Here is a 22,891-nt window from a genome sequence, read left to right as displayed (position 1 = left end):
ATACACTGGTGCATCCGTATGTATCATCCATCACCCCAATCAACCCTAGACATGCATCCATCCATTTACGAATAATGTACTGATCGAAAAGGAAAACGCCATCCGACTTTATTATCTCTATCCACCTTGTTCGTCTCCCATTCAACTTCCCCATTTGCTCCATACCCATGTTCCCCCAATTGGCGGTTCCCATTTTTTCTCTTTTTGTAGACAATGGTCTTGAAGCACAACAACCAGTTGCCCAACCAGCATTTCCGTAAGGATTGGCAGCGTCGCGTTAAGACTTGGTTTGATCAACCCGGTCGCAAGAAATCTCGCCGTGTTGCACGTATCCAAAAGGCTGCTCGCATTGCTCCTCGTCCCGTTGATGGTCTTTTGCGTCCTGCTGTCCGTTGCCCCACTCAACGTTACAACATGCGTCTCCGTGTTGGCCGTGGTTTCACTCTTGAGGAAATCAAGGTAGGGTTTTTATATAGAGGGTTGCATGAATTTGGATATGGATGGCTAACAACGGGATCACGTGGTCACTATAGGAAGCTGGCATCAACCGCAAGGAAGCTCGCTCCATTGGTATTGCTGTTGACCACCGTCGTCGCAACCACTCCCAAGAGTCCCTTGAGCTCAACGTTCAACGTCTCAAGGCTTACAAGGCCAAGTTGATCGTCTTCCCTCGTAAGGCCTCCAGCCCCAAGAAGGGTGATTCTGATGTAAGTATAAGGTTGCTATGGTGATGGTTGATCACTCATTGTTGTTGTTATTACAATAGGCTGCCGCTGTTGCTTCTGCTGTTCAACTCCGTGGTGCCATTCTCCCCGTTGAGCAAGTTGCTGCTGCCCCTGAAGCTCGTGCCATCTCTGCTGATGAGAAGAAGGTTAACGCTTACATGAAGCTTCGCTATGCTCGCTCTGCTGCTCGCACCCTTGGTGCTCGTGAGAAGCGTGCTCGTGATAAGGCTGAAGAAGAGGCTAACAAGGTAAGATTAATAGAATGTCATGTGATAGTGGGATATGAAACTGATGCCTCGTCTATAGAAGAAATAAACGTCTCTCTTTTTGTCACTTTGTATCAGAAACCGAGCTTTTTTTGTTCATTGGTTGTGCTAATAAACCGAAAACCAGCGTATTGTGTGTGTGTTCGTGCATATGATCTTTACATCTTATCCCAGCCACTGTGTGTCAAATTGATTGATGTCTCTCCACTTTGTTGGTTCCGTCGTCGTCGTCGTCGTAGCGGTGAAGTTACTTTATGTTTCGCTGGTGTCGAATACAACGTGTCCAGACCCTTTTCTATTTTATCCATCGAATGAAACAAGGGTTGATTGAAAAAAGATGGGATCAGTGATTTGAGACAATGATTACTTTAGAGATGTTAAATGTATACAGGAGCCATAATAAACGTCTTTTACATAAATTGCCCCATGACACAACAATGAATGGCTGACAATGACAATAATGCAGAGTTTATTGTTACCATACCGCTTTTGGTGTGCATACACAAAGGTGTGGCTCGAGAGCCCAAAGGTGTGGGGAGCATTGTAATAGAACAATGACAAGGGTGAAATGCCATTGGGGTTCATTTTTCTATGTTGATTGCAGAATTCGACCCTCCCATTAGGATCGGGTACCTGTTTTCTATTGATTCCAGGTACATGACACATAGGAGTGCATGCAGGTGCACATATCCCACGCGAGACCTTTTTTGCATTGAAGCGCCGCAAAGCGTGTGCTTTTTTTTCAACATCTTCCAGAGGATGATACACCCGCCCACTTTGTATTATGAGAAACGAACCCAATCAAAAATCACAGGTACATGTATCTGCGTCGTGTTTTTCTTGGTGCTTAAAAGGAGGATTCATCTGATGTTGTTTTTTTCTTTCTCTCTCTCTCTCTCTCTTTTTGACACATTCTTTTATTTCACATTCATTATGGTCCAATTGTCGTTATTGTCTGCTTTGGCTCTCGCTGGCGTTAGCCTTGCTGCTCCTAGTGCACGATCAAATGTTGGTGTCACCATCAAGAACCATTGTGATGTGGATTTGGATGTGTACAAGCTTACCAATGGCCATGGCAACACTGATACGTCGTACAAGTTGTCATCTGGTGCTTCCAAGACCGTCAATGTAGATGCTTCTTGGGCTGGTAAGTGACCACCCTTATAGTAAAAAGAACATGTATTGATATCTTTTAAAGGTCGTTTCTGGGCTTGTGGTCCCAAGGATCCCAAAAAGTGTGACCATTATGGATCACCTGTCTCGCTGGCCGAGTTCAAGTTCAGCGGTTTCCAAGGTGTTGATTTTTACGACATCTCCTTTGTGGATGGTTTCAACTTGCCGGTCAAGATTAAGCCCAACTACAAGGACCAAGGCGAATTTGGAAAGTATGATTGTGGTGCTGCTACTTGCTCCACACTTCCCTCATGCCCAGCTGGTCTGGAATCGGAAGGTGGTGCCTGTAAGAGTGCTTGTGCTGCCTTTGGTACCGATGAATTCTGCTGCACTGGTAGCTACAATGGTCCCGACAAGTGTGCTGCTAGCAAGTACGCTCGTCATTTCAAGAGTGGATGTTCCGATGCTTATTCATACGCTTATGATGATGCTGATAGCACCTTTGGCTGCCGCTCCAATGGCTACACTGTTACTTTTTGCCCCTAAGACCTTTAATAATAAAAAGTCAAGCGCAATTCCATTGAAAACAAAGTCATTGAATTTGTATTAGGATAATATAAGAGAAAACTTTTAATCTTTTTCGTATACAGGCAAGATATGGAAAAATGATACAGACACGAGAGAATACACATGTTGATGCAATATGGTTAAGAGGATGAGAGATAAGAGTGTGTGCGTGAGAAAGAGAGAGAGAGAGAGAGAGAGAGAGAGAGAGAGAGAGAACAAAAATTACAAGGGCGAGGATATGAATGATATGGGAAAAGATGATGTGAATATATGAGTGGCAGAGAGGGTGATATATATGTATATGCGCGTGTGTGTGTGTGTTGTGTGGAATGCATTTTAAAGCATAATGTCAATCTCCTCGTCTTCCTCTTCCTCCTCAATGGCAGATGGTGATGATAAGGAGACTTGAGCGATCGATGATGGTGAAGTAGGTACGGGTGTTGAAACAGGGGATGCTTCATGAACAATGGTTTGGTTATCCTTGACATTGAAATCCATCTTTTCATCGCTGTACACAATCAATGTGCCTTCAGGTTGATCATCATCGGTTTCCTCGGATCCATAAAATTGATCTTCCATGATACGTCGCTTGTGTAAAGCAGTCCTTCGCTTAGGTCGGGTCACAGCAATGCTATCTGTCACTTGTTGTGCATGGGCCAAAGCAGATGTTGATACCACAGCGGCTGCATCATCATCACCATTCTTTTTGGATCGTTTACTACGGCCACCACCACCACCACCACCTCGTCGACCATTGTTGCTACCAGCGCTTCGTCGTCGTTGTTTGCCTTGTTGCTTTTCAATTTGAGCTTGACGCTTGGATAATTGAGCCATGGAAATAGGACCTTGAGACATCGTCATGGATGTACCACCCATAGAATGCAATACATCATCCTCATCATGATCATCAGCACTTTCATCATCCGCCAAAATATCTTCTGTCAATTCTTGACGTGACTTTCTGGATCGTGCCTTGACGCCTTGTTGACGTCGTCGTCCACCATTACTTGAAGGGTTACGTCGACGAGGTTGTCTTTTCTTTTTTGGCATCTCATCTTCATCTTCAGAATCATCCAACATGGCAACGGAGGGTTTGTTGATAGTCGAAGGTTGTTGTTCTTCTTTCTTGTCAAGGTATTGCTCAAGATCCACAGCCGGCCCGCCGCTCTGTTCAAGAATACACGCTTCGACATATGACAAGAGCCTTACTAATTGATCACGTGCCAAGCATGAGAGATCAATTTCAACTTCGCCATTGGCTTGACCAGCGTTGTCATTGGAAATGATGGCAAGGATACCAGGTAACTTTTCAGGTTGCAATTGGTTACTGATCTTGTTGAGCAAGGTTTCTTCAATTTGTCGCTTGTGCATGTATGCATAGGCTGAGCATGAAGCTGTAGGCGAAGCTGGACGCGACCTGCGCTTGTGTGGTGTGGATGCAGCTGTTGATGCGGTAGGAAATGATTCTGATTCAGACTCTGATTCATCGGACGAAGACCAATATCGGCTACCAAGGTTGGCGACGGTAGTAGGGATCACCGTATTCTCATCCTCTGAATCAGAAGAATCATCATCGGATGAATCATCAGTGCTATCCTCTTCTTCGCTGCTCAACATGGATGATCGTCGACGTTTGAGGTTGTTGATAGGCATTGATGGCTCTTCTTGAATGGTAGCAACAGGCATCTCAACCATAGCAGGTACCACTACGGGTTCATCCTCATCATCTTGCACAGTGATTTCCTCTTCCTCTTCCTCTTCGACGATTTCAACTTGAGGACTGCCAACAGGTGTTGATTCAATCGAAGGTTGTGCACTCATGTTGATCGATGTATCATCAGCCACTAAGGATTATCCATGTTAGTATCATAAACTATACGGCACATGTATCCAATCCTTACCAAACATCATTTCGTCATAAAAGGGTGATGGCATTTCAGTCAAATCGCCTTGACTAAACAAGTTTTCAAGATGAAGCGAGAGTTGATGTGCATCGAATCCACTAAGAGCAGCATGTGCTTCATTGGCGACGTTATTGTCATCATCAGCATGCGTTGTAGTCGTTGTTGTCCAAGGCTGTAACCAAGAAGCCATTGATTCTCTAACAGCACGATCCTTTTGTTAATGGCCTTATTTGTCTAGATGAAGTTTACACAAGCAACACACCTCATCATGAGATCTTGGACTTCACCAGTCAAATCTTCCATATTGTGACCTGGCGTGGTGGTGGTGCTGCTGCCATTCGACAATAGCTTTGCAATCTCGTCTTCAGTAACAACAGGTGCTTCCGCATGTGATTTTCGTCGAGTGGATGCATAAGCAGCGAATGAGTCGTTGGTTTCTTGTTGATGTGCAACCGTGATTCTGGAAAAGGTCGTGATCGAGGGAAGAGTCAGTGTCAAATTTTTTTTCTTCCCTTCCCATAAACAAATACACGCGTGTGTAAAAGACTTTGACTTACCCTCCCATGATGTTTAAAGTATTATATAGAGAGAGTGTGAGCGTGTGTGTGTGTTGTTATGTACAAAGCGTGTGTTGTGTGTGCGTGTGTGTATCAGTGGATGTGAGTGAGTGAGAGTATATATTGAACGCGTGTGGGTGTGGTTGAAGCGAGTAAAGTAATAAACGAACAAGCGGGTATGGTGGAAGACAAGGTTCAAGAGTTACAAACTACGTATTGACTCGAGCAATCAAGTTGCTATTGATATCTTGTCAAGACGAGTTGAACAGAACTTGTTCAAAGAAGTAAAAAGGGAGGAAGGGAAATAGGCCCACTGCCAGAAAAGTTTTTGAGTGAAAAAATCTGCAGTAAGAGCGACTCCGAATAAGTGATCGTTACACACCGCCCGTCTTTTTTGACAAACCAAAGTAAAGCGGATCAAAGCCGCAATACAAGTTTCATTTATTACAACAATGGTATCTTTAAACCTCCATCCACTTTGAATCATCTACTAGCAATGATACGATCATCCACCTTGATCTCGTGTAAAAATAAGGGACGTCTACTTGGGGTATTGCCACTCATCTTCTTCTTCTCCACATTGTTGTTCCACGTCCTACCATCCTCCACCTCCAGCCATTGTTCCAATACCTCGGCAGTCAATGATTTGCACTTGTCCATCTTGAGTGTCTTGAGATGGCTCATCCCAAAAAGAATATCCAACATCCCAATATCCATACACGTGACGCGTATCAATGCGAGGTGCTCCAGTGTGCCATGTTGCTGCAGGCGTGTCAAGAATTGAGCCATGACTTGGGGTGGTACAAGCATCCTCTCCACACCTTCCAATGTAAGATCCTCCAAGGTCCTTATGGATGCCACTGCAAGTAATACAGCAGAGTCAATCAACAATGAACCCATGCTTGATAGTGATAGGTATCGCAATGATGGGGTATTTGGTCGGCTTATTGTTTGAAAGAACCATGGTAGAATCCCCCCTGATACAACATGTTGATGATGTCGAGCTGCAGCAGCCTGTTGGTCTTGTTGATCCATGAGCACATCAGGGTTCTCAATACACAATTCCAGTTTTCTCAAGGATCTCAATGACAATAGCGATCGCCATACAGGTGGATCCAATTGATGCATGCGACATAGATGAAGGTGCTCCAAATTGGGACATGCCGTGATCAATGCAGCAATATGTCTACCTCTGCAACCATAGAGTGATCGGCAGCACAATGTCTTGAGTCGATGAAACGTATGACGCGGTAACCTTGACACCAGATGATCCCAATCCGTATGAATCAATCCCTCCAATTCCAGATGAAGTAGCTCTAATGTGGTATGTTGCTCAAGAATAAAATCGAGTGTGGCGAGATTCTTGATCCGATCTTGGCGATATTCATGTAACACTAAATGTCGCACTCCATAACATGGATCATCATCATCATCACCATCCTTGCTCTGCTGATAATAATATGGCTGGGTATCGTAATCGTACAACATGTTGAATGGGCCGCTGTGAATAACTTGAATGGATGGACAAGCCTTTAGGATGGCATGATAATCGAGTTGAACCATGAGATTCACTTTGAGGCGCAAAAGTGATGGACAATGTTGTAAAATGGCGTACAAATCAAACGATGTCTCTTTGGTATCAATGCGTAATGTCGTTAATCCAACGTGATCACCCGTATCCATTGGTAAAAGTTTGGGTCGATATGCCACTGAAAAGGGCATTACTGCATATGACAATTGTGTAACATCAGGACACGCAGCAATGATGTGGGGGAGTGATGGCAATGGTCGTGTACTGTGTAGTTCAAGTGTATGCAGCCGATGATGTTGGTGATGCATCTTTTTGGATAATGCACGCAAGAGCTCGATAAGCTTTTCTGGGTGTTTCATCTGAGAAGCGAGCTGCATTTCTACATGTGACAATATCATCATCATCAGTATCGTGATCATCATCCCTACACCTTTTTTGCTTTTGTGGGCTTACTTAATCGATCCATGCGATGGCATTCCTGTAGCTTGGTTAATGCATCATAGAGTCGACTCTCGCCAAAGTTAGAGAGCAAGGTGACGGATCGTAAATGAGGCGCAAAGTATCGAATGTGATTAAGGGTATCGTCGGCGTTGGTAGCGATGGAAACATTGGCCCATAAATTGGCTGCACAAGGTGGAATAGCTCGTCGCCATTGCTGACACACGCCAATGCAAGTAATGCAATCGTTGCGATCCAATTGCGAGACAATGTTGGTGATAATCTCTGGTGGCAATGAGTGCAATGCGGGCATAAGGAGATAAGGATAAAGAGAGTGAGAGAAAAAGAAGGAAGGAAAAGAAGGCGCGTGTGTATGTATAAACGCAGGATTGCTGTGCAACGTACCGTGAGACAAAAGAGAAAGAGAACAATGGACCATCCTCATTCACGAGGACAAAATTAAAGTCATCATCATCCTCGTAACAGCTTCAATATCGACACGCTGTAATAGCATTACAAGAGGGATAGTCATCGTAATCAAAGCAAGCCGTGTTCCTTTAAGCTTGTTGCTACTCCTGCATGATAGTACAAAATGAACTTTACTTGCGGCATCATCACGGGATACAGCTATCCCTGAAACGATAATAGACGTGATGCGATGTGCGTGTAATGCATGTTTGGTATCAACTTTGTTTGTTTTCAAGCGTCATCATGATTGCAGATAGGAAAATTAGAGAGGTTGTTTATTGCGGCAAATGGGTATCTATATAAAAGCTGCCCTTTCATCATCATCATAGGCATTGTAGTACTGTGAGAAAAAGATGGTAGTATCGGTAGGACAAGTATACTCAAGTAGAGATGACGTTGCTGTGCTGTCAAAAGGGATGGGTCACCGTATCATAGCTACCACTACTACAATTGAGTTACAGAAATTTGAAAGGGGAGGGGCACTTGGATCCTTACATTGTAGTTGCCAATGAAACTCCTTTCTCAAGCACTTGTTTGCCGTCGTCTTCTTATACCCAACTCACGATGCAAATCGACTTCGGCTATCACGGATCTTGCTTCATTCCTAAAGACATCCCAAGGCAAAGACCAAACAACGTCTACTTTTCGAGGCACCTTGTTTGAATGGCAGACATGCGAGGCGTTACAAAAGGGCATGGGTATGCAACTACGTCGTACAGGTGGCAGAAGTGATCGTGGCGTGGATCTGTATGGTGAATGGCCCATCGAGACGATAATCAACCATGGCATAAAAGGCAAAGAGAGGACGCTATCAACGTCGTCGTCAACACCCCCTTGTGTTATTGTACAGTGCAAGAATATCAAAAGTGGATGTACACCAGACCATATTCGATCACTCGTTGGTGCTGTGGTGCTTGCAAATGACTCGACTCGAGATACGATTGGGATCCTCGCTGGTGTACGGCCGTTTACACGTGAAGTCACTGAACACTTTATGGGAAGCAATGTACCACTTGGATTGGCAAGGATCAAGGATACATCGGTACAATCGCTTCTCTTTAATGCTGCAGCTGATGACGTTCTTCAAGGCTTGATGGTTGTCACAGAGTACAATGCGGATGGAATTACACAAGAACCTGTATTGATGTATGATGGGATGACCATCAAACTCAACGAATCATCATTACGGCTTCCCCCTTCTTCATCCAATGCTGTATCATGAAGATAACTAGAAGAGTTATATAGTCTTGTATTATATTGATGATGGTTGGAAATATAGATGCATTTGTATACCATTGTAAACCTTACATTTCTTTGTCTTGGATTCGCTCATTGTACACTTTCAAGTTGATATTACCAGCTCGACATAATAAAACAAGAGGGTTGATTGTCTTACCATGATTGATTGTTCTTTCATATCATTGATTGATGAAGCCCTTTATACGATGATCAAAACTACAAACAGCCCGTATGCAGCAACACCTTGTATGATGCGTCTCCTTGGCAACCAACTACGTGCTATGTAATGGAGCAATCTCACTACCACCATCCCTTCGTATACCCTATTTAAGATCCAATAGTCCAACTACGCGTACACATGATGTATAATGTTTATTGGATAGATGGTGTATGAGAATGGGAATATGCCGGGGGTGAGGATGCTGCTACCATTAGAGGAGTAAGCCATTGGCTCGTTGATTCGTATCATTCCCTTTCGCCGACAATACCACACACCCCACCTATACACACACCCGATCGCGAGTCTTACACATCCATGATTGCCAGTGCAAGCAGCAGTAAACGACCATTGACTAGCGAATCCTATGAACGAGATCCTCCTGGGAAGTTTCCAAAGACATTCCATACAAACGGCAAGCCTGATTCCCCATCAAGTAGTGGAAAGGACAACTTTTTTCAAAGACAAGACGATCGTGAACACGCATTGCAAGCAACACCCGTGTCTTCAAAGGTAGAATGCGATGGTGTTACCATGTTAAACAAACTTCGTGAACGACGAGAAGAGGTATATAAGAACACTACCGAGAGAAGACGAGTAAAGGCTAACACGGCCTATTAGCTGAAACGGTTATATATTGGACTATTGAAGAAGATGACAGAAGAAGCAACATTGGATGAACATGGTCGACTATGTGCACGATCTACTAAGCGATGGACATCGATTGTCTCGATACCCGGCTTTGAACAGCTACCCGACAATGATCAAATCGCATGGCAATTGTGTACGCTCTTATTCGATCCCCAGCCAAACAGCGAGGAGCAACGATTACGGCATTTCAGGAATTGGCTTCTCGATTATGTTTCTATACGAGCTGATACAGCAGCAGAATACGCTTCTTTGCACAATCACGATGATCCCTATGCGCCCATCTTTATTTATTTGACGTATGGTAGCCTACAAGGAGCAGCCAATGCCGCAACCCATGGACCAGCAAAAGACAATGAATTAGCATACATGATTGCATCATCCCCAGCACCATTCAAGGAGTTACGCATCATGCACAAAGAACGATTAGACCAACTTGTACAATCAGGCCATTTTGATCGATTCACACCTTATCAGCAACGGATATGGCGTGTGTTATGTGGTGATATGAGCATTCTGGATGATGACAGCATACAATTGGATTGGCGACAAGTGTTTGTGCTGTACATGATGTATGGCCAGATACGCGATAAGAAGGATGTGGATGGATTGGATGCGCTGATTGGTCTATATATTGAGCGCTTTGAGAACCCTTTCTATTATCGGATGAGCCATGATGAGACGACGACGACGACGAATCCACAGGACCGGCCCACATGGTACACTGTGCTCAAATTCTGGCGTCGGCTACACTATCACCCTGAACAATTGCATTTGGATCGTCACCCAATTCATCTCGATGACTGGTCTCCGTGGCTCGGTGTGTGCTTTTCCATTTTCTTCCCAAACGTGTTTCCTAGAAGAAAAGTAACCGAATGGATGCAACGCGTGAGTCAACAATTGCGAAAAGTCGGTGCTACAAATGAAGACATTCCCAGTATTCTGGCACCCTACATGGGACTCTCATGATACACAGAGATGTCCGTGCCCAGCCCATCATTCACACTCGTACAATAAACAGCTTGGGATTGACGCTTTTCCCTTGTCTTTCTTTCTCTCTCTCTCTCTCTCTCTCTCTCTTACACGCATACAAGCAAGATCATCCTACACGTTATCATGAATGAGTCAATACATAAGGATAAAGAGATGCATGAGGAATAAATAAATTGTATATATTTGGTTACGAGTGCGTGTGGGTATGAAATGCCATAATCTCGATCGGCTGTTTAGTAGATGATAAATTACGCGAGCATGGGATAACGGATTAAGGATTGAATTTGGATAGAACCCACGCATTTGATCCCGCACACGCATCAAACGCATGGAATACGAGCTGTCAGCATCGTGTAAGCTTAATCCCAATTTCGGTTTACCAGGGAAAAAAAGGCAGCTGTCGTGTGCACTTGTCAAGTTTTCTCAGCTATGAGTAATATGTCACCATTTTCATGAGCAAAAAAGGCGCATTGTTGTGTTCCTACAAGTCAATCCAAAATTGCACCAACGACAATCGTTCAAAGTGATGCCTTTGTTGTGCTTTTCTTGATCAAGAGATAGGCCCGAGTTTCAGGGCGGGAATTTGTTTTTTTTTCTCTTCTACTTTGGCTGTTTGATATTCTCCGGATAATAGCGACGGAGCGTATGTCATGCGGCGACCCACGCGGAAGATGGCAGGGTTGTTATAAAGTGAAATCCGCTGCTGCTGCAGAAAAAGCAATGTGGTCACTACATACCAAAGAAAAAGACCAACAATGGGGTGCACATCATCTAGTAAGCAATGATGATCCATGCAGGGGTTGACAAGTGTTTCGGTAAACGTATCCATATGAAAGGAACAATGATACCAGTTTGGATGTATTTTCATGTTTTATGTTTCAAAAAAATCTTTGTTCATTGTCAATGACAAACAGCAAGGACCACCTTTTTGCGTGATGGTAAATCGTCAATCCATGCAAAACAAAAATCGCGCGAAATGACATGCACTACGACTGTTTTGTCAACTATCTTTTGCGCACGGTCCGTGTTGACCTTTGGACATGACTTGATACGTCCACAAGCGATCAGGGCGTGGGATAGTGAGAAGGATAGCGATATAACACCTACCCATTACCCTTCGGTCGATTGACTTGTTTTGGAGCCAAGGCTATGCAGGCGACGATGATACTGTGAGCTGATTTACCGGGTTTCACCGACCCCTTGAAAGATCGATGGCGGGCTAGACGCGGCGAGTCCTTTTTTAGCGAAGCTGACAGAAAAGTATGCATGATACCCCGCCAATGGGTAAGACAGTGAATGACTCGATCTTTAACAAGTAGACAAAAGACTATTACGAAAAGCTGATACGATGTATATGATGATTTCATTGTTACTTTACTCCCCCTGAATCCTCTCTAATGTCCCTGGAGGGGGAAATGGAAAGATCATGGCCAAAGATGTCGTATGTCTTTCGTCACTGACTTTTCCATGTACGTGAAACACGGCGTGAGACAAAACTCATGCAGAACCCTTCATTGCTGTTGTTTTGAGCCCTGATCATCCGATTGTGTGTGTGTGTGTGCGTATGTGCATATGTGGTTGATAAGAAAGAAATAAATTCCACTGCATCTCTCTTTTTCTCTCTTTTACTTTTTCTTCCCATCATCCATTACTCATGCCACAAAAAAAGCGTTCTCGTCGTTCTGAACCAAAACTCTTTCGCTGTACGGGCTTTGGTGACTGTAACATGGTGTTCACTCGTAGCGAACATCTTGCACGCCATGCACGTAAACATACTGGAGAGGTACGTTTATTTTGACATTTGCCTCCCCTCCTTCAATCATTGTATTAATCATTCATAATAGAAACCTTTCAAGTGCATTGTGCCGGGATGTGAACGGATGTTTAGTCGTTTTGACAATATGATGCAGCATACGCATACTCATGACCGTCAAAAGAAGAAGAACAATGACAAGGGGCCTAGCACTCGTACTACTACTACCACCACTACTTCCACTACCACGCCACCTTCTTTGGCTTCTTCACCACCCACCCACAATGAGGCTCATGTCAATGCTACCATGTTACAAAGCCGCACATTACCTCCCCCCTCACGTCCACATGACGATCCATTACGATCACCACCCAAGTATGGAGCATCGTCTTCTTCACTTGCTTCGCCACCTTCTCCAATGATGACACTTCCTCCGCCACCACCCACACAACAACCCAACTGGCACCCAGCATGGCAAGGGGGAAGTGGACCCTTGTTATCACCTTATTCACCCACTGGACATACCAGCTTGACCGATTACTTTGCTCAACCTGAAGGTGGTGTATCGTCAAGTGCATCTTCGAGACGTCCCTCATGGAATTATGGTCATCAAAATGAAATGTGGCAATATCATCATCATCCTTCTACTGCTACTGCTACAACCAATGATTATTGGTCACAATTCCGTTATCCAAGCCCTACTTCTTATCGCCAATCTAGTCCAACAAAGCAACAACAAGATAACCAATCAACACCTTCTTCATCACCACAACCTCCTCCCAAACGACGCTTATCTTTGATTGATTTGCAAACACCCATTGATCATTGGCAGGAGCGTAGTAGTAGCAGTGGTGGTGCTACATCCGATGAAGATAATGACGATACTGCTACACCCGTGGTGGATGTGACCCCTGATGAGTACGAAGCAATCCAAGGCTTTGGCAAGTTCCATGCAAAATCAGTCGTCAAGTTCGATTCTCCCCACATGGGCGTACAACTTCATGCATTTCGTCAACACACACTTCCTGTTCCAGAGTCATTCCAACGCCCAGCTGCAGCAGCTGCACCATCAGATTGGGTCGCCTGAGGATAGTCCCTCTTCCATTGTTGTTGCAGCACACACAACACACAACACACAAACAACTCATATCTCCATAACACAAACAATCCCCCATTGACTCACATGTAACGACATTTTTGTATATGTACTAGTTTTTTCTCTTCTTTGCTGTCCCTCTCCTCCCCCCCCACACTTTTTTATGTATATATCCTTTTGTTCTAAACACCAACATCCCAAAGCATACTCTTTTTGTAAAAAAGGAAATCTAATTAAAAAGCTCGTTTACATAACACATTGCATAAACGGCGATGATAAGCGTGATCTATTTGGACATGTGTTCATTCTTGGCATGATATCAATCGGATTTGGTGGCAAAGAATGGTTTGACATCATCACTTTGTCAATGGAAAGGTGGATGGCGTTTATCTGGTGTCATTCTGATATCATAATAAAACTAGTGTTGGATATAGTAAAGCACTAATACAGCGCGCAATAAGGTACACCGAAAGTCAGAGGGGGTGATGTGGATAACAATGAATGTCTATTTAAACCCCCAACAAGATGTGTGCATTGGGGTGGCTAGATCTATACTACCTGATGGTGGATAAAATGAGCGTCCTATAGGATCACAAAATGAGCCTTTTAGGATCACATGAAAGATCTCGGTAACGCAAGGCCGTGCTCAATCACTGTCATTTGCGTGTGTGTGCGTGTGTGTGTGTGTGCCCCTGTATGCACAAATAACAAGTTGAATGTGTGATGAAAACATCAACCTCGTCTTGTGATAATGATGCATTTGAAGACTATGCTGTCATTGATCAATAGCAACCTTCTTTCTTTCTCTCAAGTAGTAACGGTAACCACAACAATGGGTGAAGCACACACAGCCATTTTCTCTATGCACACACATTACCACAAGCAGCAACAGCGGAGCAATGGTTGATGGGATTTTTAAACTCTATCAGGCATTTCCAAGCCATGATTGGCAGATGGCGAGGAAGAATTTTTTTGGCCGCATCTTAAATAACAGCGCGTCAGTGTTGCGCGTTGTGCTTTTTTTCACCCATCTTTTCTTTCTCTTTCATCTCTTAAACACACTCCATTGTCAACATGGTCAACTACAAGGTTGCTGATATCTCTCTTGCCGCTTTCGGCCGTAAGGAAATCGAGCTCGCTGAGCAAGAAATGCCTGGTCTTATGTCCATCCGTGAAAAGTACGGTCCTTCCCAACCCTTGAAGGTAAATACAACATTGGCGCTTGTTTTTAGTGTAAGAATGGATGGTGATGATTAACATGGCATGTATATGATAGGGTGCTCGTATTGCTGGTTGTCTTCACATGACCATCCAAACCGCTGTTCTCATCGAGACCTTGACCGCTCTTGGTGCTGAAGTTACCTGGTCTTCTTGTAACATCTTCTCTACCCAAGATCACGCTGCCGCTGCTATTGCTGCCACTGGTGTTCCTGTTTACGCCTGGAAGGGTGAGACTGATGAGGAATTCGTTTGGTGCATTGAGCAAACCTTGAAGTTCCCCAGCGGTGAACCTTTGAACATGATCTTGGATGATGGTGGTGATTTGACCAACATTGTTCACGAAAAGTACCCTGAACTTCTTCCTGGTATCAAGGGTCTTTCCGAGGAGACCACCACTGGTGTCCACAACTTGTACAAGATGATGAAGAACGGCACTCTTAAGCTTCCTTCCATCAACGTCAACGACTCCGTCACCAAGTCCAAGTTCGACAACTTGTACGGTTGCCGTGAATCCCTTGTTGATGGTATCAAGCGTGCCACTGATGTCATGATTGCCGGTAAGGTTTCCGTTGTTGCTGGTTACGGTGATGTCGGCAAGGGTTGCGCGTAAGTACATACATACTACATTGTGGGAAAAAAACAACGTTCATGTGTAACCAACCGTGTCCCTTGTTTCTTAGTGCTGCTCTTAAGGCTTTCGGTTCCCGTGTCTTGGTTACCGAAGTTGATCCTATCAACGCTCTTCAAGCTGCCATGGAAGGTTACGAAGTTACCACCATGGAGGAGGCTGTCAAGGAAGCCCAAATCTTTGTCACCACCACCGGCTGCCGTGACATCATCACTGGTGCTCACTTTGAGAACATGAAGGATGACGCCATTGTGTGCAACATTGGTCACTTTGACATTGAAATTGACGTTGCTTGGCTCAAGGAGAACGCTGCTGAATGCGTCAACATCAAGCCCCAAGTCGATCGTTTCACCATGAAGAATGGCCGTCACGTCATTTTGCTTGCTGAGGGTCGTCTTGTCAACTTGGGCTGTGCCACTGGTCACCCTTCGTTCGTCATGTCCAACTCCTTCTCCAACCAAGTCTTGGCTCAAATTGCTCTCTGGACTCAACCCGGCCAATGGTCCGTTGGTGTCCACGTTCTCCCCAAGCAACTTGATGAAGAAGTTGCCCGTGCTCACTTGGGCAAGCTTGGTGTCAAGCTTACTGAACTCACCTCCGTTCAATCCGATTACCTTGGTATCCCCGTTGCTGGTCCCTACAAGCCTGACCACTACCGTTACTAAGCGGTGTACTCTTTACACACATCCTTTTTTTTCTCACATAATGCACCCGCACGTTCACATCCCCTCTTTTTTTCTCTCCCCATTTTCTTTTGTACAAAAATCAATGCATACCAAAGAACCCCTTCTAACGTAACCATTTAATCCTTGGAATCTTTTCCCCTTTTTTCATTCTCTTCTTACATCTTTTTGCTTATCTTTTTTCACTTGTAAGATATAGAACGTTTCAACATGTTCGGGGTTCTTTTCTATTGCCAAAAACCACATACACACATACACACATAACAATAAAAAAACCCGCATTCAACATGTAAAATCACATGCTCATACTTTTGTTACTCATTGGCTTCTTTATACGCCACAAGGGCAGTAACAAGGAGATCGATGCAGGGGATGATACTGCCTCATTCATACTCTTTATCTCTTGGATGCGTGCATTGTTCAGAAGTTTGCCGCGAATACAAAAAGGGGAGCCAACATGCATGTTTTAGATGATCTGTGCCTTTTGCTTTCAATCCACCTTGCCATCGTTTTATTACTCGAATGAAGGTTTGAATGGGGTGTTAACCAGCTATCATAGACAACCTTTCCTCTAATGATACTTTAGCTATCCATTCTCGCAGCCGTGTTGCTCCTTAGTAACATAATCCAAAACGTACAAGCCGACACCGACTATTTCAACAAGCCAGTCGCTGCATCATCTTTCTCGCCATGCCAACAAGTCGACTTTTTGCTTGATAAGATTGACAACGACGAGGACCAAATCATTCTTGCTCAGCTCTACAAACATGAGGATATCCACAAAGATGAGCATGGCCAGGAAGAAGAGAATGATGATGATGATGATGATGATAATAGCGCTGAGTAAGTTCATTTGGCATCCCACCCTCTCATGTGACCCAAATCCTGGTACTGATCGACATCCTCCATGAAAACAGTGCGGCATTTGTCAAGACAATCCGTATGTGGCGTGGTGATGATATTGGTGATGAAAACAGTGATTTCTCATTTTCCTGGATTGTGCCTGCTTCCCTTGCCAATGGCAAATACCATGTTCAAATCGAAACCAAACGTGTCGGCAGTGATACCATCGAACAAGGCGATACCACACGCAGCCGCACATTTACCATTCTTCCCAATCCCGACAATACCACAAACAAGAATCGTTGCATGCGACAATGAATAAACAAAAAGCGTGCGTTGTTGTAAGAGATGTTGTTGTCTTTTTTTTCTACCAAACTGACTAGTCGACGTAACGTTTCTAATGCTGGAGGTTTTCGGGCTACAATCAAACCAACGATGAGTTCCTATTGTTGCTATAGCAACCACATCCCATTTCATCCTCTATCAAGCTTACCATGATAGGAGGCAAGTTGCGTTCCCACTTTGTACCCTCGGGACCCAAGTAGGCTATATATACACAATATGAGTACTTTTCCAATACACCACAAAAGACAATAAGACAACGTACGCTTGTAAGGATCAGGGTGAGCCCAGCTTTGGAGTTCCTTTTCAGCATTCTTCAACAAGAGTTGGATTTCCTTGGGGTTGGAGACATGCTTGTTACGCTCGAATTGGGCACGAATGTCCAAAGCCTTTTGGCGCCACAAATCGCGTTGAATGTACCAGTCGAGAGAGGTCTTAAGAGCACGCTTGTACAAGGATTGGACGTGAAGACGATGCGCGTTCTGAAGTGACGACATGGGGATATAAAAGGTGTGTGTGTGGAAGGGTCAACACTGTTTTTTCCTTTACCGTGAATCTCTCCTCAAGATTGGCTCTCAGTAGTCGACGTCACACCAGCTTGTGCTTAACGTGGAGAAGCGCACCACTGGCTGGCTTTACCTCTTGGATGCTTGTCACATGATCGTCTACAGCCATGGTATCATACTCGATGCCTTCATTACATCAATGACTAGCTCATGTCGCTCGTAAACTTTTTGAAAGGCTTAACACTATGGTTTTACAATAAACTTACACGTTTACACAACCACATTACTGGCTTCCTACTACGTATTCATAAAGGAACCCGCATCCTTTTGCTTTATCCATGTATCTACATTAAGAGGCTATCTCTGTAATAAGCTGCCCTGGAACAAGGTTCATGTCAGCTAATAGCCCATTCCTCCCAATCACCTTTGTTTCCCGATCCAATGCATGTGAACGATTGTCCTGCTCCAGCCCAGCATGCCCATCCTTCAACTTTCTTGATCCGAGAGGATTTGGTTGAGTTACGCTCAAACACAGAAACATCATCCAATATCAGAAGAATCAAATTGGTAAGTTATTTGTAAACTGCCAGCTAATAACCTTAGTCCTCCCATTCTCCATTGTTGTCCAATCCAATGCATACGAACGATTGTCCTGCTCCAGCCCAGCATGCCCATCATTTAACTTTCTTGATTCGAGGTAACCTGGTAGTAAGGCAATGGCTGTTGTTGGATCATCATTATCATGTAAAGTGTAAAATGGCACACACCCTTTTGCTATACGTGAGGATCATTTCTTTTATTTACGTGTACCTATTGTCTATTGTGAGGGTGATGATGACGATGGGTGGATGGGTGTGTGTGCGGTCATTGAGTGGCCTCAGTGTAATAGCAGTAGGGGGATTTAAACTTGGGGGTCAGCAGCTCCACGACTTGAGACAACCTTTCCTTATTCCATTCACGACATCTCGATCAAGGTAATGTATTATCAAAGAGTGCTCTTGTTGGCTGTGAGGTGTTAATGTAGTTCTGAACATGCATTGTCAGGGAGCGAGTGTGTGTCCAAATGCTGAGGAATGAGCGTGGTTGGTGGTTGGTGGTTGCCATGGCGATATGGTTGCTTCCTTTTGCTCATTGCTATTCCCGCTCTACGCTTGGTGTCAACAGGTACATTCAGAGTCCAATGTTGCAGCCGAATTGGTTCCATTGACGCGTCAGCTTGTATAGAGGGCAAGTTTGGTATCAAGGCGTTGGCTGGTTTGGCTTCTTGTTCGGCTCAAAATCACTACACCATGGTTTTCGGTTTCCAGCAACCCAACAACAAAGGTCTTTATGTGTATGAACAAACGTATGTGCAGCGAACAAAGACAATGGAAAAGGCGTTTATTGTAATAATGAATGCTGCTATTATTGAATAAGTTCTTGGTCAGGTAGTGCAACTTTGGGCATCATCTCTCATTGGGTTCGACTCCCAGCCTGTACCTTTTGGCCACTTGATATAGCTATTAGAGTACTGTTAGTGATGCTCACGAATGCGTAAAAAATACATAAATGATAAGGTGGCAAATTAGCTTCCATGGAAACCCATGTACTGACAAGGATGGCCACGCGAAGGCTTTGCCGTCACCCTCTCCCCTACGGTGCACCAAGCCGGATAACGGGGGCTGCCATTGTAAACAACAGCATCTTCTATAGGTGCTGCTCGAGCCAACATGTTCAGTCTGAAAAAAGGATAGCATCCCACGCCCACAGAGGCCGACCCATAAGAGCAAAAAGCAATACATGATCCCATATCTACCACAAGGCCACTGAGTAACAGTCTGACTTCCAACGGCTAAGGCAGTAATCATTAAATGCAATTGATAGGGCCAAGATAGGGCTGACCACACTGTCGCATGTAAATCATAACTGCCAACGATGCTTTACACAAAAGAGCAAGGCACCATCCCGTTCTACCCATAGCAAATAAACATCCGCCATATCAGTAGTTGCTGCCATCAAGCGACCTTTTTGGGCTGGCGTCATCAGAGAGACACATCATGCACTGCAACAAATAAATCCGGTCTTGATGAAATAGCACACACGAGGATATTGACTTGCCAAGAGAGCGTCCAAGGTATCCATACAAGTACTTGAGGAATGAGATCCGCCATGGCACCAATAAAAACATTGCTCTGAAGATCCACCGATAAAGAGACGACTTGCAGGTAGCTGATTTCCAAAACCATGGAAACGGTATCCTTGACAACCACAACTATAAGATAGAGATCGCTTGCTTGTTTCTGAGACACCCACCCAAATTCAAATGTTGATCTTCGTCTTCCAATTCAATAGGATTCGCCATTGACAACTGTAAGGAGCGACTTTGATGGCACCAAAGAGCATGCGAGATTATAGCTTGATGGAATGATGGGCCTATAAAACTGCATATCACTAATTTATCTTTGAGGTAATGGTAACAATACTTAGCCAGTGTCATATGAGAATCCACGATATTTGGTGCCACCCAGTAATCAGAACACATTTCCTTGCTGTAGAGATGTCGTCACAGTGACCAATTCTGATAGCCGTTTCTCCAAGCGATACTTGATGATGAATGCCATGAGAGATGGATACACCTTGACAGCACCAAAAGGACACGTAACATTGTTGTTTGTTGCTGATGTGATACATCCATAAGATACGTGCGGTGAAGAGGGCTCTTGAAGTCAATTTGCCAATAACGAGAACCATCAGAGGATCAAGTAAATGTTGTCGACACTAAAGATGTGGGCTCTGTTGCTCATTGCTGCTTCTTGCTTGTAGCTGATATGATCCACCGATAACAGGCATGCGTAGCAGGATATCCAGTGAAAGGGTTGTCAACAACTAGGACCACAATAACACGAGATAAAACTTGGCGAGAACTTGTTGCCTTGCCGCTGCAGATGCTTATAAAAGGAAATGTCCAATAGGTGGTACAGTAATGAAAATCATCGAACGATGTAATAAGGCAAGCTGACACTGAAGGATGCTGTCGACGTTGCTCTTTGACCCTGACATGATTCGCTTATAAAAGATGCACGGTAAACAGTTTCCCGAACCCATAGAACGATACTTAGCAATGATAGCTGCATCCATGAATACTCCAAAGGACCAAAATACAAGTAGCTTGCTGAATAGCACACATACTATAACAAAAGAGGGGGTTGGTTGGGATTGGAGCCAAAAAACGGGTGACCCACTATTACCAATGAAAGCCATATGAATAAACCCCTGTTGACAGCCAATAATAGCTGCATCCATCAAGAATCCAAAGGGAACAAGACAAGTAGCACGCTGAATAACCCACATGAAAGAGGGTGTTAGTAGGCATTGAAAGAAAGAATGGGTCATTATTTACCAATGACAGCTGCATCCATAGAAATCCCAATGCACCAGAAGACAAGTAGCTTGCTGAATAGCCCACATACTATAATAAAAGAGGTGGTTGGCAGGCGTTGAAGAAGAGAACGGATCATCATTTACCAATGATAGCCATACGCACGAAAACATGTCGACATTCAATGACAGCCTCATCCATAGAAATCCCAATGCACCAGAAGACATGCAGCTTGCTGAATATCCCACATACTATAGTAATAGAAGAGGAGGTTGATTGGGATTGGAGCCAAAACACGGATCATCCACTATTTACCAATGACAGCCATAAGCACGAAAACATGTTGACATTCAATGACAACTTCATCCATAGAAATCCCAATGCACCAGAAGACAAGTAGCTTGCTGAATATCCCACATACTATAATAAAAGAGGAGGTTAGCAGGCGTTGAAGAAGAGAACGGGTCACTATTTACCAATGATACCCATGTATGCACGAAAACATGTCGACATTCAATGACAGCCTCATCCATGAAAATCCCAAAGAACCAGAAGACAAATAGCTTGCAGAATAGACCACATACTATAGTAAACGAAGAGGTTGGCAGGCGTTGTAGAAACTAATGGATCACTATTTACCAATGATACCCATGTATGCACGAAATCCTGCTGATATCCAAATCTAGCCGATTCTTGCAATCATTCTCTTGTTGATAAGACCCACTACGTTGGCACCCGGGTTGTAAGCGATGGAACGATACTTGATGGGAATATACAGTGAGAAGGTCGAGTAATACTTGTACCACCAAAGGTAGCATACTTACACGATGCCGAAGAGCCCTTGCAAGGAGCGAGAACGAACCAATGTGTTGCCCAAGACCACATGCAAATCGAAAAATCATCAATCGAAAAGCCCAAACCAGCATCCTAGCTGCGGAAGGGAGTACACTCAGTGATATAGCCGATATGAATGAGATACCAATCCTTTTTCATTGGGTATGGAATGCAGCTTGACGATGGAGTCCTTGACGAGATGCATGAATGACCTTGGTAACACAAAAGATTTGAACGCGGGCTCTCATTGCTTGTTGATTACATGATCCATCCATAAGACACGTATAGTTGTAGAAATCCATCAAAGGAATTGCCGATAACCAGAACCACCAAGAGATAGAAAGGTTGCTGATATCAAAGATATACAAGTTGTTCCTTGCTGCTGATGTGATCAATCGATAAGAGAACTTCATTTCAGGACGCCCACCGAATTGCCGATAACGAGAAAACCAGATGATGGGATAAAGCTTGATATGGATGCTGTTACTTTTTGCTGATACACTCCACTCATAAAAGACGTTCATTGGCTGACATTCTCCAGAGAAATCGCCCGTTGCTTGGTAACCAACCACCCGAGACGCAATAAAGGTTGACACCACCAAAGACATAAACACTTCTCCATGGCTGACATGATTCACCTATAAAAGATGCACCATAAACAATTGTCCAAAACCATCGAATAATACTTAGTATTTATAGCTGTGATCTTGTAAACTCCAAAGCACCAAAAGACAAGCAGCTCTCTACAATGGTCCCTCTAAATAATGGTACGCGTTTCAGCAAAGGTCTCCAAAAAGCATGAGAGTCATACATACCTGAATCATGCAATCATCACCAGCAGACTTGGGAACCAAATTGGCCATCAGGATGTAAAGTAATAATAAAAGCGCACAGCCAAAGAAACGTCATAGTACCGGTACTCTCCTGTGGATCGACGCGATGAAGTGCATCAATAGAGATA

General features: G+C 44.1%; 12 protein-coding genes across 12 annotated transcripts; 7 read left to right on the top strand and 5 right to left on the bottom strand.

Moving 5' to 3' along the window:
- Positions 1-213: 213 nt before the first annotated feature.
- Positions 214-1,040, top strand: O0I10_003523 (uncharacterized protein; the record flags this gene model as incomplete). The annotated part of the gene is made up of 4 exons (XM_058483593.1): positions 214-459; positions 534-707; positions 767-973; positions 1,032-1,040. 4 exons carry the CDS (start codon positions 214-216, stop codon positions 1,038-1,040), a joined length of 636 nt encoding a protein of 211 aa, XP_058345792.1.
- Positions 1,041-1,924: 884 nt separating this feature from the next.
- On the top strand, positions 1,925-2,650 carry O0I10_003522 (uncharacterized protein; the record flags this gene model as incomplete). Its single annotated transcript, XM_058483592.1, has 2 exons — positions 1,925-2,138; positions 2,190-2,650. The coding sequence occupies 2 exons, from the start codon at positions 1,925-1,927 to the stop codon at positions 2,648-2,650; spliced, it is 675 nt and encodes a 224-aa protein (XP_058345791.1).
- A 357-nt stretch (positions 2,651-3,007) lies between these two features.
- On the bottom strand, positions 3,008-5,140 carry O0I10_003521 (uncharacterized protein; the record flags this gene model as incomplete). Its single annotated transcript, XM_058483591.1, has 4 exons — positions 3,008-4,515; positions 4,573-4,772; positions 4,838-5,035; positions 5,133-5,140. The coding sequence occupies 4 exons, from the start codon at positions 5,138-5,140 to the stop codon at positions 3,008-3,010; spliced, it is 1,914 nt and encodes a 637-aa protein (XP_058345790.1).
- Positions 5,141-5,615: 475 nt separating this feature from the next.
- On the bottom strand, positions 5,616-7,414 carry O0I10_003520 (uncharacterized protein; the record flags this gene model as incomplete). Its single annotated transcript, XM_058483590.1, has 2 exons — positions 5,616-7,042; positions 7,117-7,414. The coding sequence occupies 2 exons, from the start codon at positions 7,412-7,414 to the stop codon at positions 5,616-5,618; spliced, it is 1,725 nt and encodes a 574-aa protein (XP_058345789.1).
- A 663-nt stretch (positions 7,415-8,077) lies between these two features.
- O0I10_003519 (uncharacterized protein) lies at positions 8,078-8,791 on the top strand (the record flags this gene model as incomplete). Its single annotated transcript, XM_058483589.1, has 1 exon — positions 8,078-8,791. One exon carries the CDS (start codon positions 8,078-8,080, stop codon positions 8,789-8,791), a length of 714 nt encoding a protein of 237 aa, XP_058345788.1.
- A 552-nt stretch (positions 8,792-9,343) lies between these two features.
- O0I10_003518 (uncharacterized protein) lies at positions 9,344-10,642 on the top strand (the record flags this gene model as incomplete). The annotated part of the gene is made up of 2 exons (XM_058483588.1): positions 9,344-9,592; positions 9,647-10,642. The coding sequence occupies 2 exons, from the start codon at positions 9,344-9,346 to the stop codon at positions 10,640-10,642; spliced, it is 1,245 nt and encodes a 414-aa protein (XP_058345787.1).
- A 1,678-nt stretch (positions 10,643-12,320) lies between these two features.
- Positions 12,321-13,506, top strand: O0I10_003517 (uncharacterized protein; the record flags this gene model as incomplete). Its single annotated transcript, XM_058483587.1, has 2 exons — positions 12,321-12,449; positions 12,511-13,506. The coding sequence occupies 2 exons, from the start codon at positions 12,321-12,323 to the stop codon at positions 13,504-13,506; spliced, it is 1,125 nt and encodes a 374-aa protein (XP_058345786.1).
- A 1,083-nt stretch (positions 13,507-14,589) lies between these two features.
- Positions 14,590-16,029, top strand: O0I10_003516 (adenosylhomocysteinase; the record flags this gene model as incomplete). Its single annotated transcript, XM_058483586.1, has 3 exons — positions 14,590-14,718; positions 14,792-15,342; positions 15,417-16,029. 3 exons carry the CDS (start codon positions 14,590-14,592, stop codon positions 16,027-16,029), a joined length of 1,293 nt encoding a protein of 430 aa, XP_058345785.1.
- A 540-nt stretch (positions 16,030-16,569) lies between these two features.
- On the top strand, positions 16,570-17,208 carry O0I10_003515 (uncharacterized protein; the record flags this gene model as incomplete). Its single annotated transcript, XM_058483585.1, has 3 exons — positions 16,570-16,575; positions 16,634-16,890; positions 16,965-17,208. The coding sequence occupies 3 exons, from the start codon at positions 16,570-16,572 to the stop codon at positions 17,206-17,208; spliced, it is 507 nt and encodes a 168-aa protein (XP_058345784.1).
- Positions 17,209-17,287: 79 nt separating this feature from the next.
- O0I10_003514 (uncharacterized protein) lies at positions 17,288-17,729 on the bottom strand (the record flags this gene model as incomplete). Its single annotated transcript, XM_058483584.1, has 3 exons — positions 17,288-17,308; positions 17,384-17,436; positions 17,498-17,729. 3 exons carry the CDS (start codon positions 17,727-17,729, stop codon positions 17,288-17,290), a joined length of 306 nt encoding a protein of 101 aa, XP_058345783.1.
- Positions 17,730-20,517: 2,788 nt separating this feature from the next.
- On the bottom strand, positions 20,518-21,185 carry O0I10_003513 (uncharacterized protein; the record flags this gene model as incomplete). The annotated part of the gene is made up of 2 exons (XM_058483583.1): positions 20,518-20,770; positions 21,118-21,185. 2 exons carry the CDS (start codon positions 21,183-21,185, stop codon positions 20,518-20,520), a joined length of 321 nt encoding a protein of 106 aa, XP_058345782.1.
- A 900-nt stretch (positions 21,186-22,085) lies between these two features.
- O0I10_003512 (uncharacterized protein) lies at positions 22,086-22,793 on the bottom strand (the record flags this gene model as incomplete). The annotated part of the gene is made up of 3 exons (XM_058483582.1): positions 22,086-22,568; positions 22,646-22,687; positions 22,746-22,793. The coding sequence occupies 3 exons, from the start codon at positions 22,791-22,793 to the stop codon at positions 22,086-22,088; spliced, it is 573 nt and encodes a 190-aa protein (XP_058345781.1).
- Positions 22,794-22,891: the final 98 nt, after the last annotated feature.

The sequence above is a fragment of the Lichtheimia ornata genome, assembly GCF_029851405.1.
Source record: "Lichtheimia ornata isolate CBS 291.66 chromosome Unknown scaffold00011, whole genome shotgun sequence".
Taxonomy (NCBI): Eukaryota; Fungi; Mucoromycota; class Mucoromycetes; order Mucorales; family Lichtheimiaceae; genus Lichtheimia; species Lichtheimia ornata.
Note: the sequence above shows the minus strand (reverse complement) of the source record. Positions and strands in the feature narration are given on the sequence as shown.